At 55.0% G+C, this 15,300-nt stretch overlaps 5 protein-coding genes across 5 annotated transcripts; 2 read left to right on the forward strand and 3 right to left on the reverse strand.

Annotated features, from left to right (window-relative positions):
• Positions 1-2,115: 2,115 nt before the first annotated feature.
• Positions 2,116-2,898, forward strand: J4E86_009079 (uncharacterized protein; the record flags this gene model as incomplete). Its single annotated transcript, XM_051449586.1, has 2 exons — positions 2,116-2,319; positions 2,380-2,898. The coding sequence occupies 2 exons, from the start codon at positions 2,116-2,118 to the stop codon at positions 2,896-2,898; spliced, it is 723 nt and encodes a 240-aa protein (XP_051299440.1).
• A 655-nt stretch (positions 2,899-3,553) lies between these two features.
• J4E86_009080 (uncharacterized protein) lies at positions 3,554-6,182 on the forward strand (the record flags this gene model as incomplete). Its single annotated transcript, XM_051449587.1, has 3 exons — positions 3,554-3,967; positions 4,015-5,104; positions 5,308-6,182. The coding sequence occupies 3 exons, from the start codon at positions 3,554-3,556 to the stop codon at positions 6,180-6,182; spliced, it is 2,379 nt and encodes a 792-aa protein (XP_051299441.1).
• A 1,813-nt stretch (positions 6,183-7,995) lies between these two features.
• J4E86_009081 (uncharacterized protein) lies at positions 7,996-9,267 on the reverse strand (the record flags this gene model as incomplete). Its single annotated transcript, XM_051449588.1, has 1 exon — positions 7,996-9,267. The coding sequence occupies one exon, from the start codon at positions 9,265-9,267 to the stop codon at positions 7,996-7,998; it is 1,272 nt and encodes a 423-aa protein (XP_051299442.1).
• A 1,187-nt stretch (positions 9,268-10,454) lies between these two features.
• J4E86_009082 (uncharacterized protein) lies at positions 10,455-13,104 on the reverse strand (the record flags this gene model as incomplete). The annotated part of the gene is given in 4 exon segments (XM_051449589.1): positions 10,455-10,846; positions 10,862-10,960; positions 11,014-12,969; positions 13,023-13,104. 4 exon segments carry the CDS (start codon positions 13,102-13,104, stop codon positions 10,455-10,457), a joined length of 2,529 nt encoding a protein of 842 aa, XP_051299443.1.
• Positions 13,105-13,505: 401 nt separating this feature from the next.
• On the reverse strand, positions 13,506-15,051 carry J4E86_009083 (uncharacterized protein; the record flags this gene model as incomplete). The annotated part of the gene is made up of 4 exons (XM_051449590.1): positions 13,506-14,639; positions 14,701-14,856; positions 14,905-14,991; positions 15,043-15,051. 4 exons carry the CDS (start codon positions 15,049-15,051, stop codon positions 13,506-13,508), a joined length of 1,386 nt encoding a protein of 461 aa, XP_051299444.1.
• Between the last annotated feature and the right edge of the window lie 249 nt (positions 15,052-15,300).

Genomic DNA, 15,300 nt, shown 5'->3' on the forward strand with positions numbered 1-15,300 from the left:
CAGCCCTGGAGAGCAGCTGAGTTGCGATAGTCGATAGCTGAGGTCGAGGTCTCGACACACGTGGCATAGCGATCTGCCCTTTTCCCTCTTTGATGGGTAGCGCGAGCGTGCCAACGCGTGTGTGTCTCAGTCCTAGATCACCAACGTACACACGGTTCGCTCCTCCTATCCCCGTTAATCGGCCCCCGCAATCTCGATGCTTCATGCAATGGTAGTACCAGTGATAACACCAACCATATCGCGTGTGCGGACTAATCCCAGTGCAAGCTGAGGATAGTCGCTATATACCAACTGCAGGCTCTAGGACCAACGGGACGGTGTACCTTTAGATCTGAGCAGCTAGCGCGCCACCAAGCTTTGAAACGACCGGTGGTTTCTTTACAGCCGCCACGCACAATTGGACGAGATAAACTCTGCAGTAGGCTCGCCCAGGCCATATATAGCAGTGGTTGTTGAGAGAGTGGCAGCAGATGTCGAGTAGAAGCAGGATGTAGTACCAAACATTTGTCAAAATTTCAGGAACGACATCAGGGCGAAAGGCAAGAAGAAGCGCTTTGAAACTGTACCTTACCTGATCGAAGATACTCTGGGACGTGTCACATAGGCGGCTCAGTAAAGGCGCAGCTACAGAAGGCGTGAAGCCGACAAGGCTCGACCGCCAGGCGTAGGGCGTGCCGTTGTAACAACGGCAACAAGACACTAGCAGAGCAATCTGCCAACAGCAAATGGGTTCAGGGCGTGTCTGGCAGTGTTTCTAGATGCGCATTTCCTATGATGATTGGCTTCTCCAGTGTCGTTGGTGGAAACATGGCATGGCTAAGCTTTGGGCTGACTGCCGCTATGCGCCTTTTGGCTCAGACCTCACCGACACTGCAGTAAGGTGCTGATGCGGCTGCGGAAGAACATGGGACAGTGCGTAGGGCTGGTGGAATGTGACGCTCGTCTGAAGGGGCCTTTGGGGCTCTTTGAGTGGTGGCGCTGTTGCGGCAGCGTACTTTACTTAGGCACGGCGTGACAAAGCAGCTAAATGCATCGACGGTAGCTGGATGCAGGATATGGTCTCCATTCAGCAGGCTTCCTGATTCCCACGCGCAACGGCGGAGGGACGGAGTTGAGGTCGGGAGCAGCAGGACAGCAGTCGGAGGGGTCGGAAGGCTAGTGAACGGCGACGTCGAGGTGTCGCGGTGTGGCATGCCGTCGAGAGGTTGCGCATGCACGACGAGGCCGCGGGCAGCAGCCAATGGCGGCGGGGGCTGGACGAGTGTGATGATCTGGTGTGAGCCGGTCAAGGCGCAATTTACCCACGCAGCAGACAGACAGCAAGACGTTTGCGTTCGTCGCCTTTTGGCCCCCATGTGCGGGCGGCGCTGTGGAGGCTGGACGCCCCATTCACCCTCGCAGCTCGCAGGCTCGGACGAGAGCCGAGGCGTGATGATAGCGACGCTCGCAACACGTCGACGCATGCGGGAGGGCATACGCACGCCGCACGCAGGGACGGAGATAATGACAGACCCGGCGCCGCGAGGTTCAGTGACGCCCCGACCGCGACAGCGACAGGCCCCAGGGTCATAGGGCTGTCTGTGATGTGCACTGCGCCAGGAGCCAGGGTAGCAGGGTTGGTGGGGACGCGACAGGGAACCGCCGCGACGACATGGGACGACGACATGGGACGACGACACCGCTCTCCGCTAGGGAGCTTTGGTTTCAATACACTCGCGCCCGACGCTTCCGTGCCCTCAGCTGCCTGTCTGCCCGTCCCTCACTGGCCTGCTGCCATGCTGCGCTAGCGCCCATACTAAATTTACAAGACCGCAGTCGGTCAAAGTACACCGGCCAGGGTTGCTCCAAATCGTACCAAATTGAGAAATGCTCAAGCGGCCATCGCGTAGCCCAGGGTGCATGCGAGAGGCCTGAAGCTGGGGACCAACACTAGCCAGTCTGTGCTCCACAAGAACGACTGCGGACGCAACATGGACGGCGAGATAAATATACTGTCATCCCCGACTGCCAGACTGAGCCTCTCTCATCCCACTGATAACAAGACATCCCGCTGCACTGCTGCTGCTTGCTCCCTCATTCCTTCACCTGCAAATGCTCCCCACATCCAACATCACCATGCACCGACACGCTGCCTACCCATATGCCCAACCGGCGCCCACTACCACCAGATACTCGGGCACCTCGTCAGCCTTCTCTGCGTCGGCAAACCCCAATGAAGACTGGACCAAGATCTCCGATCTTGCTGAGCGCAGGCGGATACAGAACCGCATTGCCCAGCGCAACTACCGCAAGAAGCTCAAGAAGAGGCTCGAAGACCTTGTAAGTTCTTGTGCTACCAACCCTCGTATTGCTCGGAACGCCATACTAATCCGGTTGCAGGAGCGTCGTGCTGCCTCGAGCTCAGCTTCACCTGAGCAGAAGCCTGCCGAGCTGCAGCCACCACAGCGATCCCCGCGCCAGGAGTTTCCCTCTCCGTCGTCTTCGGAATCCTCGTACACCACCCCGCCTGCCGAGGATCGGGGCATGTTCTCGCACCAGTACACGCGCCAGCTTTCCACCAGCCCACCTCCCTTCTCCGTAGCGTCGTATTCGTCGGCCTACCCAGCGCCAGATGCAGTCGCCTACTCAATGCCGTACTCCACCTCGCCCTACCACACAATACCGACAACCCTCACACCGGAGATGCCAAGCTACACCTACCTGCCGCCACCCCACTCGTCCGCCTACTCCACTGGCCTACCTAGCCTGGTGCCCAGCATGAAGAACGAGTACTACGGCGACGAAGAGATGAGCCCTTTCGGCGTCGGCTACGCGGCCATTTGCGGAAACGAGATTCAACCACCACATTCATACGCAGACTCAGTAAGGCTCCCCACTCGCCAGCCCTACTACGCATGAACGTCCAACTCTTGCACTCGCCGCCGCTGCCTCGACGAGCCGCCGCTGACAGCCGCCGGTAGAAGACACTGTCTTTCGACTACCCGACGACGCCCAACTCCATGCCCCGCACACCTCCGCTGCCCCTTCTCTACTCCATGTGAGCAGGCGGCGGTGGTGCGCGGGCCCTGATTTCTCTTCTCTCGAGACGCAGTCTCTTTCTTCTGTGTTTATAGTTTTCTTGTTTTGCATTTCAGCGATTGGTCGTGTTAGCAAAGGTCCCTCGCTTGACCACGGACATTTGGAGTTTGGCGTTTCCCATCTCTTCACAGAGACTGTTCTATTATGACTGGGACGAAGCTCGCCATGATACGTAGCCCCAGTGCCAGTGCGAGCCTGTGGTTGGATCATACAGCAATGAATATCCTTATCCACTCTACCATATTTTGACATGCAAACAACTGTGAGGCGGTGCGATTAATTCGACATGAGCGTGAAATGTGCAGTGGTGATGCGACGCATGTCGTGACTGCGCGAAGAAAGTGACCCGAGCGGTGAGATCATAGCTCTTTCCGCGCGCGCTCCGCCAAGCCTGTCGCGACGCGTCGTGCCTTCCACTCCCGCGTGGCCAACGTCAGCGACAAAAACCCAATTGCGACCACAACCACCCCCTTTCATGGCTCCCATCAAGCGCTCCCGTGTAGACAAGGCGCGACAGTATCTCGCGGGCGGCGCAGTATTCCGCGAAGACTCCGACGACGAGCTTGGCTACGAAGACCACCCCTGGGAATGGATCTACGACAACAATGGCATCGACGATGCGCAGCCTGAGCAGACTGCCTCGCCAAGAAAGAGAAAGGCTGCGCCCACACCGCTAGCAAAGCGCATAGTCGGTGCGCGCATGGGCAGCTTCAGGTGCAAAGTGGGAGATGCCGTGCTGCTCAAGGCAGAGGGCAACCAGGCATGGGTCGGCATCATCTGCGACTTCCACGAGGACCCGGACGAGGACGAGAAGATGGCCAAGTTCCTCTGGTTCTCCTCTGAGAAGGAACTTCGCAACCAGAGCAAAAAGCGTTCCGATTTTCTTCCCGTAAGTCCGTCGGCCTTTTGCGAAATTATGCCTCTGACATTCAATAGAACGAACTCTACATATCTGCCGCATTCGACGACAACCCGCTAGCCTCGATCAACGGCACTGCCAAGGTATACTCGTTGGAACGTTTCCAGGAGTTGTATCCGGCAGGCGTCAAGAAGACCTCGAAAGACTATGGCAAGGTCTTCGTGTGCCGGAGAGGCTGCAACACGCGCACGACCACATATACACCAGAATTCAAATGGGAGGACGTATACAGCGATGCCAAGGACATCCGATCGCTGGTTGATCTTGTGGAGGCTCAGACAAAAGCCACTAGGAGAACTGCCGGTCGTCCTAAGAAACATCAGCAGCCCGACTTGGACCAGTTCGTGATCCCTGACTCGGACGATGATGACTTGCCAAAGACTCCACGGAAGCGCCGGAAAATTAATGAAGCGACCACCCCCACATCGACTAGGAAAAGCCCGGCTGCGCGCAAATTCCTTACTCCAACGCACAAGAGGATAGTCATCAAGAAGCAATTGGAGTTCACACCGCTTGGCACGCGTGTACTTGACCCTTCGGCCCTAAATTCACCATTCCAGATCGCGCGGAATCAACTCCATGTTTCCTCGGTACCTGCCGCACTCCCTTGTCGTGAGGAAGAGTTCTCCACCGTGTATAGTCATTTGGACGCGGCCATTGCGGACGGCTCGGGCTCATGCATCTACATCTCGGGCACACCTGGCACAGGCAAAACGGCAACTGTGCGAGAGGTCGTCGCCCAACTGCAAGCCTCAGTCCAAGCCGAAGAGTTGGATGATTTCATATTTGTTGAGATCAATGGCATGAAGGTCACGGATCCCCACCAATCATACTCGCTGCTCTGGCAGGCACTGCGCGGCGACCGAGTGAGTCCGTCACATGCACTGGAGCTACTGGAACGCGAATTCTCCACTCCCAGCCCGCGCAGGGTTCCCTGCGTGGTCCTCATGGACGAGCTCGACCAGCTCGTCACCAAGAACCAGTCTGTCATGTACAACTTCTTCAACTGGCCTGGCCTGCGGCACAGCAGGTTAATTGTCCTCGCCGTAGCAAACACTATGGATCTGCCAGAGAGAACGTTGAGCAATAAGATCAGCAGTCGCCTAGGTATGTCCCAGCTAGCATAGCGATCCTTCAGGAACGCGCCCCACGCGTTTGGCGTTTCGATCCCTCCTCAATATGCTACAATATCAGAGGGAGACGACGAGGTCTCCCAACGATCTGCGTATCAATTTGATGTTATCGGTGCGACTTGTATCGCCGGGTACGCCCGTTATTTTCCTGGAGAGAGGCTAACACACATCTTCTAGGTTTAACGCGCATCACTTTCCCAGGCTATACACATGACCAACTGATGCAAATTATCCAGTCCCGGCTCGAAGGTGTACCTGGCAATATTGTGCACCCTGACGCCGTTCAGTTTGCTGCACGCAAGGTAGCAGCTGTCAGCGGTGATGCGCGACGCGCGTTAGACATCTGCAGACGAGCCGTGGAAATCGCCGAAGCGGAAACGATATCGCAGGACCGGGACGATGAGGCGCAGCCAGGTACTCCGAGTAGGACCGGTCGGGGTAACAAAGCAAAGCAGCTCCAAGACTCTCGGTCAAATAAAGGTACCGGAGATCCGGATCATCGGTCCAAAGATCGGGCGGGGCGGAAAGGTATAGTTACTATGGCGACGATCAAACAGGCAATCAACGAGGCTACGAGTAGCCCCCTGCAACAGGCGCTGCGGGCTCTACCGTTGGCGTCCAAGGTGTTCCTTGCGGCCCTCTTGGCAAGGATCCGCAGGTCGGGCATTGGCGAAGCGATCCTTGGAGACGTTGTCGATGAAGCCAAACGGTTGGGGCTCATGAGTCAGTTACTGCCTGTGCACGATTACATTCTCGCCCCTGAGAAGGACGACAGAAGCGAAATGATGAACGGCGCAGCAATGCAGCCTTCTACGCCGTCGAAGCATAGAGACGTTGCTACTAATCTTGGCTTGAAGGAAACGAACAACAAGGCAGCAAGAGTACTCGGCCTCGCACTCGCAGCCACCGAGCTCGCAGAAGCAGGCATTATAGGCGTAGAGGCCCGACATGGCGAGCGAGTAGGCCGTGTCCGGCTTGGCGTTGGTGAAGACGAAGTGCGGCTTGCACTTGGAGACGATGAGACTGTCCATGGCCTAGGTTTCGGAGCGTGATGCATCCGCAACCCCTCGTTCCACTGCTCTCGTCTTCGCATCTCTAGAAGGTTGGTGCGCGTCCGACGGCATTTGCCGCACATCAACACACATTTCCAATATCCAACAATCTGTATACCCTTTAGCGACCGCATAATATACCCCTCATGGCCTAACGCCCGATTCTGCCCTTCCAATTGTATCCGCGACGTGTGCGACAGGCAGCGAATCAATGATGCAGCCGAGCTGCATATGCGTGGATGGGAAGCTGTGCCACAGATCTACCGGTCAACGTTACGACGCCGGGCCGCCGACCGGGATCTTTCAGCGAATTACGTCGCCGTCTGTCACTTTAGCCGTCCTCGCCAACCTGCTTTCGAGCTGCGTGGCGTGGCGTGATGGAACTTCTCCGTTTCGTCTCGTCTCGTCTCAAGGAAGAAAGGAAGTAAGGTAGCATGAGGACATTTCACCATGCACACGCCCCACGCCTACGTCGTCGTCGTATATTCCAACGAACGCGAGATGCACAGCGTGGGCGTGGACCTGGCCCATGACATAACTCAACATAGCACAAACGTGATAAGTCGCTAATGGTATCAATCCACCTGACATACACCCCCAGCGCCTCATTCACCCACCACACCTCCCACCAACTCGCGTCCTCGCATCTAGATCCCATCTGCCTTCTTCCCTTCGTGAACCTCAAAACCTGCTGTGCATTCGTGGCGCCTCCCTCACCCGCGATCTCGATCGCGCATCTGGCTTCTCAGCCTGCCCACACGATCAAGTCCGTCCGGCGTAAGTTGGGGGCTTGACACTTGCGCGCCTTCTCTGGCCGCATACACGGTCTTCATTTCGCCCACTGCACCTGCATTTTGGATACGAGAGCGGGAGTTGGCGCGATTGGTCGGAGCTGCGTTGCGGGTACATGGATGGTATGGTGTGGACGGCGAGGTTCTCACGTACATATATGTACACATTGCCCTGGCCCCCGGCTCCTGGCTCTTGGGGCTGAAGCGCGTGGACGGCGAGGTTAGGTGATTCGATTCGATTCGACGCGGTTTGTTGCGCCATGAGAACTTGCAGCGTGGGTTTTGCATATGTACGTACATATGCCTGGCTGGCCGGAGTGTTGGGCCCAGGGGCGTATGTTTCGTGCAGTAGTCACGTTGAGACGAACTTGCTGGCGTGTTTCTCGAACGCGAAGTGGGAAGTTGGTGGTGATCCATGCAGTGCAGAGCCTGGCGTGGGCGATGTACGCCACATGTTGACAGTAGAGAGAGAAAGATGAATGTCCCTGTATTGAAATGAAAATAAGGCGTGTTGCAATCTAGAAGGAATGGATGCTGGGGCGGTGTTGCATGATTATCTCGTTTCGAAGATGGGGTTCGTGTAACGTGTTACTCGGGTCTTGTTCGGTTTGCGGTATATGGGCTTTTAATGGGAGGGGGGAGAGGGAGGCATATGTTTGCGTGTCGCCATTGTCTTTCTCCGCTGGATATTCTTCGTTGTGACACAGGCTTTGATGGGGTAGATAGTGTTCATGTTCGTATGTTCACTCAGATACAGCAGCTGATACTGCAATAGCTTGACATGCAAACACCTACGTGGCGTGTTCGTTATATGTGCTTACTCTGTTTCTGTTTGATACTCAACATGGCTCGTCTCGCCGTCTCGAGGGACGTGGGAACCGTATCCTAACGATTGTCTAAGGCAATGATATACAGATGAAATGCTCCATCAAGCTTCACGCCACCCAACTATGATGCCGCTCCAAGATGATATACAGATGCCTCATGCTCACACCCAAGTCCATCACCGTCAACCCATCAACCTATATAACATCCATACACATCTCCCACGACCCCCCTTCCTCCCTCCCCCTCCTCCTCTCGCCCACAACCCCCCTCTCAAGCTCCAGTCCCACAACCCTCGCAGGCCACTCAATCAACCCCCACTTCTCCCGTCCCAGTACCATCGCAACCGCCGTCACGATATCCGCGCCCAACCCCTCAAGCCACCACACATTCCGCACTCTACCAGGCAACACGGCATAGTGCGCTAGGACAACGAGCGCATGTGCGTTTTTGGCTTCGACCAAGGTGAGGAAGTCGCGGGGTATGCGCGTCGCCCAGACGAAGATTGCGCCGCGGTCTTTGAGCGTGGAGATGGTTGTGTCGTCGATGGAGTAGGGGACTGCGGTCATGGGTGGGTAGCGTTCAGGTAGCGTGAGTTGGCTTATGAGATTGAAGCTTTGGCGGAGGTAGAGGAGGGCTTCTGAGAGGTATTCGCGGTGTTGTGGGTCTAGGTCTGTTTTGCTGTCGTTCGTCCATAAGTTTTCTATGGCGGCGAGACGGGCGTCTTCGTTAAGGGCTCGCGGGGTCGCGGGCGTGGTGGTTCGCGGCCACCATTCTCGGGCTGTGACGGGATGGAGATCACTTCCTACGACCCAGTTCCAGCCTGAGAGCAGGACGGTGAGGGGACCGCGGAGGCCCCAGATTGTACGGAGGGCGCAGGATAGCATTTTGTCGGCTATGTCTGGTGGTGGAATGGTGGTGTCTGGTGGTATCGAAGCTATGAGGTTCTCGATGTCTATCGCGGAGGTGCGGAAGAGATAGACAGCTGTAAATGTCGAACTCGCAAAGAGTGCTGCTGCGTTCTCTTGCGTTATGTTTTGAAGCTCTGTTCTATATCGCACTAGAGCTTTATTCATACGCGCCGCTGCTAACGCGTTCATCCGCCTCTTGTCCTCTTTGCGGTCGTAGAGTCGACCGAGATGTAATGAGGCGACGGAAAGTACGCAATTCGTCAGGAAGTCGTGGTTCTGCGCCATCTCAGGAACATAGGTTTGCCAGGCTGCTTTTGCGGGGTCATCGTTCGCGAGTGAGAGAGATGTTGTAAACTCGTAGTGACATAGGACTTCTTGTAGTGATGGCGGAAGTAGCTCTCGGATGTTTTTCCAGGCATCGTCCAAGCGGAGGTAAGGCGGTATGGTGAGCTCGGGGAAGTAGCCTCCTTGATACTCCCCTTGAGAAGGCGACACGGTTAAGCTTGTAGAGAAGTCTAGTGGTATGTCGTCGAGAAAGATCTCAGTTCGGCGTGGCATCTGCGTTGCGAGGGCTATCTCATTACTAAATGCGATGAGGTTGGTGGGCGAATATGACGGTGTATTCTGAGTTTCTGGTGTGCTTGGTATCGGTGATGGTGATATTATGTGCTGTTGTGTTGATGTCGGTGATGTCGAAGTTGTCGAGAGGCGTGACGAAGGAGCCAGCATGAGAAAGCTGCATGTGTCGCCTTTCTTGTCGCAGTTTGCACACGACGGGTGCTTGCAGTCGCACTGAACTTCAAATTAGCATCATCTAAGACCAAACATTTGGCAATTGATCTCGTTTGCAGTGATTCCGTGGCATCCTTAGTAGGCGAGGGTATTGGAACCTCTTTGGTCCTGTGTTACCACAACCCAAGAAGACGTTCTGTTGGTCATGGCATCACTTGAAATTGATGCCCATTAAAATAACTCTCAGATAGACGTCCTCGGCTACCCAGTGGCGCTGGATAAGTAACGTGATCGAGATGCACCAGAACGGGCATAACCAACCCCGTATGCATGAAGAACCAATAAGAAACTCATACGAACGACTCACCTTAATACGTCTTCGCTTACACTCCTTGCATCCCAGCCTCGTCTTGTTGTGTGATCGTCTCGTAGCCATGTCTTGTGGCCGCTGCAGCCAGCCGCTATACGGCGTATACGGTGGCGTAAAGAGGTAGAATAAGATGCGCCTTCTCAGTAAGCCGCTGGGGTTTGAGATAGGTCCACGACACGTTGAGGTCGCAGATACGGCAGCAAAATTACTGACACGATACGCAGAACGCTGTTGAAGCGTGCAGGTGACATCGAAAGCAAGACCGATTGTTTCGTAAGGTGTGCGGCTGTGACGCTTCCCCACAGGGACCTGACGCTAGCCACAAAGGGCAGTTTTCGTACTGCGGGGCCTGTGATTGGCCGATGGAACATTCGGAAACAGCTACTTTCCGGAAGCTCCTGCGTGTGACGCAATTCCTGGTGTCTTGTTGATCGCCGTCTGGTGTCTGGATTTGAAACCCGCTCATGATGTATATTCGTATACTGATTCTATTCATTGCTTTTGTTGTAGCGCTTCAGACGCCGTGCAAATGCATATGCTGCGCGTCATCTACCTAAGCTGGGACTAGATGTAGTACATAAACTCATGGCAACGTATACTGTCGTTCAACTCAAGAGCGTTCCGTGCGAACCAAAAGAAATTCTTAGTTCTTGAATACGGTGGCGGAGCTCCAACGACCTGCGGCCTTCGCCCTGTAGTCGTCCTTGACCTTCTGTTCGCTCTTCCATTGAGTGAGTAGCGCGAGTCCGGCTTGAGCTTCTTCTATCGTAATGCTCGACAGTTCCAAAGTCTTCTGTAGGTCTTGCTCGTTCTGGGATTTCGAGCTGTTGTCGAGGATATACCGGACATTGTATCCGGACTGCAGATGGGATGCGCTCTGCGAGTGCTTCTTCAGGAAGTCATCGTTGTAGGCTTTGAGGTCGGCATCGGCAGGTGGTGTGGTGAAGGACTCCTTGATGACCTCCGAGGCCTGAGATGAGAGGGGCTCAGCGGGTTTGGAGACTGCTAACTTAGCGATGAGCGTGACGAGGCATTCTGGATGTAACTTACTAGCTTGACGGAAACGAACGCTCTGCTCGTGCAGCTTGGGGTTCTCTGGGTCGATCTCCCGTGCAGACTGCAGACACTTCAGGGCGAGCAGATACTTGTCTGAATGACTGTTAGCATACATATCATATGGAATGTGCAGTTGAGTGACTTACTTCGTCGGAGATAGACCTCGAAACCCACGTTCTGAGCTCCAATGTTCTTGGGGGCTAACTCGAGCATGGGCTGCAAGAATCGTAGTGCGTCCTCAAGAGGCTGCTTTGTCTGAAGCAGCTTCTCGCCGTTTGGATCTTGGTCTTCCTTCTTTGTCTCGCCGTCATCGCCCTTGGCAGTCGCTTTCGCGGCAGCAGCAGCTTTGCGCTCGGCCTCCGCCTTCTCGGCCATCTCCCTGTCCTTCTTAGCCTTCTTTTGCGCTTTCTTGCGCTCGGTAGGATCCAGTTTGTCAAAGTCAAGCTCGTCCGAGCTCGATAGCTTTGGGTTGTCCGCTAGCCGTACGTATAGTTCGACTGCCTGAGTGGCTGCCCTAGTGAAGAAAGGATGGTCGCGGAGGTGGTCTTCCCATCTGACCATGTCGATGTAAGCGCGGATCTGGCCCTTCCGTAATGAGAAGCTGTGGAAGTCGAACTGGTCCTCATGCCACACATCGAAGATGTCTGCAATGGCGGTGAAGCGCTTGAGAGCGAGACCGAGCTTCTCTTGTCGCAAGTATGCCTCGCCATCTTCAAGCAGATACCACATGCACTGCATATCGTGGAGATCACCAAGAGGTCCGCCCACAGTCTCGTTGCGAGTGAATTTACTCATAGTGTTAAGCGCGGTTTCGTTCTCGTTGTTCCGTAATTGGTATTTGGCGCACTTGGTGTTGATGTATCGATCGCCCTTTTCCAGCTCTCGAGCTTGGTCGAGGATTTCCGCGGCCTTTTGTACGTCGCCCATGTGCTTGTAGATCCGAGCCTTTGTCTGGTTGTAATCGACCGATTTCGGGTTCTTCTCGAGCAGCTTGTCTATGTACTCCATGGCCTTCTCCAGGTCGCGACTTTGGACGTAGTTGTAATGCTGGGCCAGGAAGTATAGCACAGCCTCGTCGAAACGGTCGGAGTTGTCGCCGTTGCTCTCGTCGCTCGTCGGCTTGCTGGAAGCATAGCCAAGGACCAGCTCCTCGATGACTGCCTTCTTTTCCTCGTCGCGGTAAAGCGACTTGATGTTGGGGAAGGTAGAGGGCACGCCCTTGTTCAGCTTGCCCCGGAGATAGGCATCCGCCTGTGTCTTGAAAGCCTCGCCCTGAAGGAAGTCCAACGGTATCCGCCTCGCAGCATCGTTGCGCTGATTCTTGCTGGCAAAAGACTGGTACAGCTCGTTTAGCTTCTCGATGTCGGCGTCGTTGGACCGGTCCAGGCCAAGGGCCTTCTCCAAGCCGTCGAAGTATGCGCGGTACTCGCTGTTCCTGCTCAAAAGAATCCTGTAGGCCTTCTCAGCCTCCTCTTTCCGTCCCAACTCGAGAAGGTATTTCGCCTTGAGTTCCAACGCAGCGGTGCGATCCAGGCTGACGCGCACCACCTCCTCCAAGTGGTTCAGCGCACGCTCCACGTCGCCCGACTCGTATATTATCATGTTCTTGTAGAGGGTCGCTTCGGAGTGCTCGAGGTCCGACTTGGCGGGGGGTTGTTTGAGCGTCTCTTCGTACGTCTTGAGGATATTCTCGGCCTCTGCGTAGTTGCCTGACAGATGGTAAGCGACTGCCAATGCCGTCCAGTTCTGGCGCAGTTGTGGGCGCTCCTGCATCATCTTCCGCCGGCTCTCAATATATCCATCGTAGTCGCGGACTTGGCATTGGAGGAGGGCGAGGTCGCGGAGGATGTTGAGCGAGGCCGGTTCTATGCGCAGGGCCATCTTGTACGACTTGATTGCCTCGGGGTAGTTCTTGACCGATCGCCATAGCAGGCCGTAGACGTGCCAGCAGACGTGCGACTTCATGTCGTTGCGGAGGGCTTCTTTGCAGAGGGCGAAGGCGTCGTCGCCCTGGCCCTGGGAGTTGAGGATCAGGGCCTTCATGGCCTGGGTGTCGCCATGGGTGGGGTATTTCTTCAAGATCTGCTCGGCAGCTTTGAGGCCTGGCGGGGTCAGCGGTCGTGCCCGGCGTCGTCCACGTGCAATTGGCGCCTACCCTTCTTGTACAGCTTGCCCTCGTAGAATTTGATGAGCGAGCGGAAGAGCGTCGCCTCCTTGCTGGGCAGTTGTTGCGGCATCGCGGCGGTCGTGTGTCTGGTAGGCGCGGAGCGTCAACGAGATTCCGGGACGAACAAGTTGCGATCGGAATTGACAAGTCGACGCACGTGCGACGGGACCGGGGAAATTAGGGTGGATGGGCGATGATTTAGTCGATGCAGTATAACATCGCGACAATGGGTGTGGAACAAGCAGCCGCGGGAATGGTGGCTGGTAGTCTCAATGTGGCACTACTACGTGTGTGTGGGGAGCTTGAATTTCAGATGTTCCAGTGCTATGACCACAGCGCCCGCACCTCGACCTCGTCACGCACGTGCCTACACCCCGCCTCATGATATCGTTCTCCAGTCAATTAAGTCGACTATGGGATACACAATATTTATACACAGATTTCTAGTAGTGCATACTCTCCAACAGCGCTCTACTTGGACAGACGCCCTGATCGCCTTTTTGCAGTCGTATCATCGCCTTTGGCCTCTTCTTTCGCAGTAGCAGCCTTCTTCTGCTTTGCGGTACCGTTTGCAGTAGTCTTGCGTTTCTTGACCGGCTGTATCTCTTCAGCTTCAATAACCTCTTTATCCTCGGCTTCCTCCACGTCTACTTTCGCCTTCTTGCTGCCACGTTTTGCTCTTACTGGGAGCTTCTCCTCCGTAGCATCAACGTCCTCCTCCTTGACCTCTGCCTTGACCTCCTTCGCATTCTTACGTCCTCGCTTTGGTTTGACTGACGCCTCCTCTTCAGCTTCATCGACATCTTCCTCTTCTTTGGTAGCCTGAGCCTTTCTCTTGCTACCCTTCTTAGGTTTCGCGTCCTCTACGTTTTCTTCCTCTTCCTCCTTGACAGTCTTGGCCTTCTTTTTGCCGCCCTTTTTAGGTTTCGCATCCTCCTCTGCATCGTTCTCGTCTGCGCCCTCCGACACGTCACCAGCAACAGCTGCCGTCTTCTTTTGGACACTCGGTACAATGGCTGAAGTTCGCCCACCTACCTTGAGGAACGTAATCTTCTCGCCGGTGGGGAGTGTCTGGGCTTCCTTCTTGCCCTTGCCCCAACGGTGCTTCATCAACCAATCTTTGGGGAAGGCGTCCGAATCTCCGTTGGCTTCTACAGCGGTGTCGCAGACGTACATGATAGCATCGTGCAGTCGCTTGATCTGCTCATCGCTAAAGGTGTTGCTATACTGCTCGGGATGTAGACGAGCCTGGTACATGACTTCGTCACCGACCCAGTTCCCTATGCCAGACACGTTTGCTTGGTCAAGGAGCAATGCTTTCACAGGCACCTTCTTGCTCCGCAGCTTCTTACCGAGCCAGTCCACGGTCAGGATATCCTTGTCGATTACAGGATCTGGTCCGTTCTCTTTCAGTGGTGTGGTCTTCCTCATGTCTTCGGCAGCAGCGTCTACCAATCTCACACGAGCAAGCCGTCTTGCGTCTACCAAGGCGATCTCGTTCTTGGAGTCTTTCAACTGCAGGATAAATTTCCAGTACTTGGGTGGCCATTCTGCCTCTTCAGGTTTCGCCGGACGATAATGTGCTGAATCATCATTGCTGAATTTCTGAATCAGGTACACAAAGTCAGCACATGTCTCACATACAGTCCGTACAGAAGTTACGAACCATCCAGCCTGCCATTCCAAAGTGCATCAGAGGATGTGGCGGCGAGTCCATGACCAGCCAGAAGTATTTGCCCTGCTGTCGTGCATCTACTATCTTTTTTCCGGTCAAGGCTTCTTGGAAGGCGGATGCAGACGTTCCGACCTTTCCAAAGACGATCTGGGTATTGTGAGTCGACGTTCCATCATGAAGAAAGGGAAAACGAACATTATCTTCCTGTGCCATGACATTGCTGATCGTCTTGCCAACGGCATGTTTCTTCAAGAAACCGACAATGCGCGCAACTTCCGCGATCTACGTGATATCAGCAACTTTCGTGCGCGTGCGAATTGGACGCGTCCTGACCTCAGGCATGGCGCTGAATCTTGCGCAGAACTTTTGATTGCTTCGTGGACGTAGTGACTAGAAAGGACGAGCTCGAGAATGATGCGCAATATGTCAATTGAGAAAGCTATAGTCGTGGTTGAGCTCGAGCACCCTGAGGTCGCGCGTCGCGGATCCAGGCTTAGCGCACGACGCGTTCTCACGGGATAAGCCCACTACGTCACCACTCGTGTTCCATCTCATCTCTTGTCTCGTCAACTTCGTGCCATCCTTCGATAT

Source organism: Alternaria arbusti (assembly GCF_024043155.1).
Source record: "Alternaria arbusti strain BMP 1465 chromosome Unknown scaffold_15, whole genome shotgun sequence".
NCBI classification, from domain to species: Eukaryota; Fungi; Ascomycota; class Dothideomycetes; order Pleosporales; family Pleosporaceae; genus Alternaria; species Alternaria arbusti.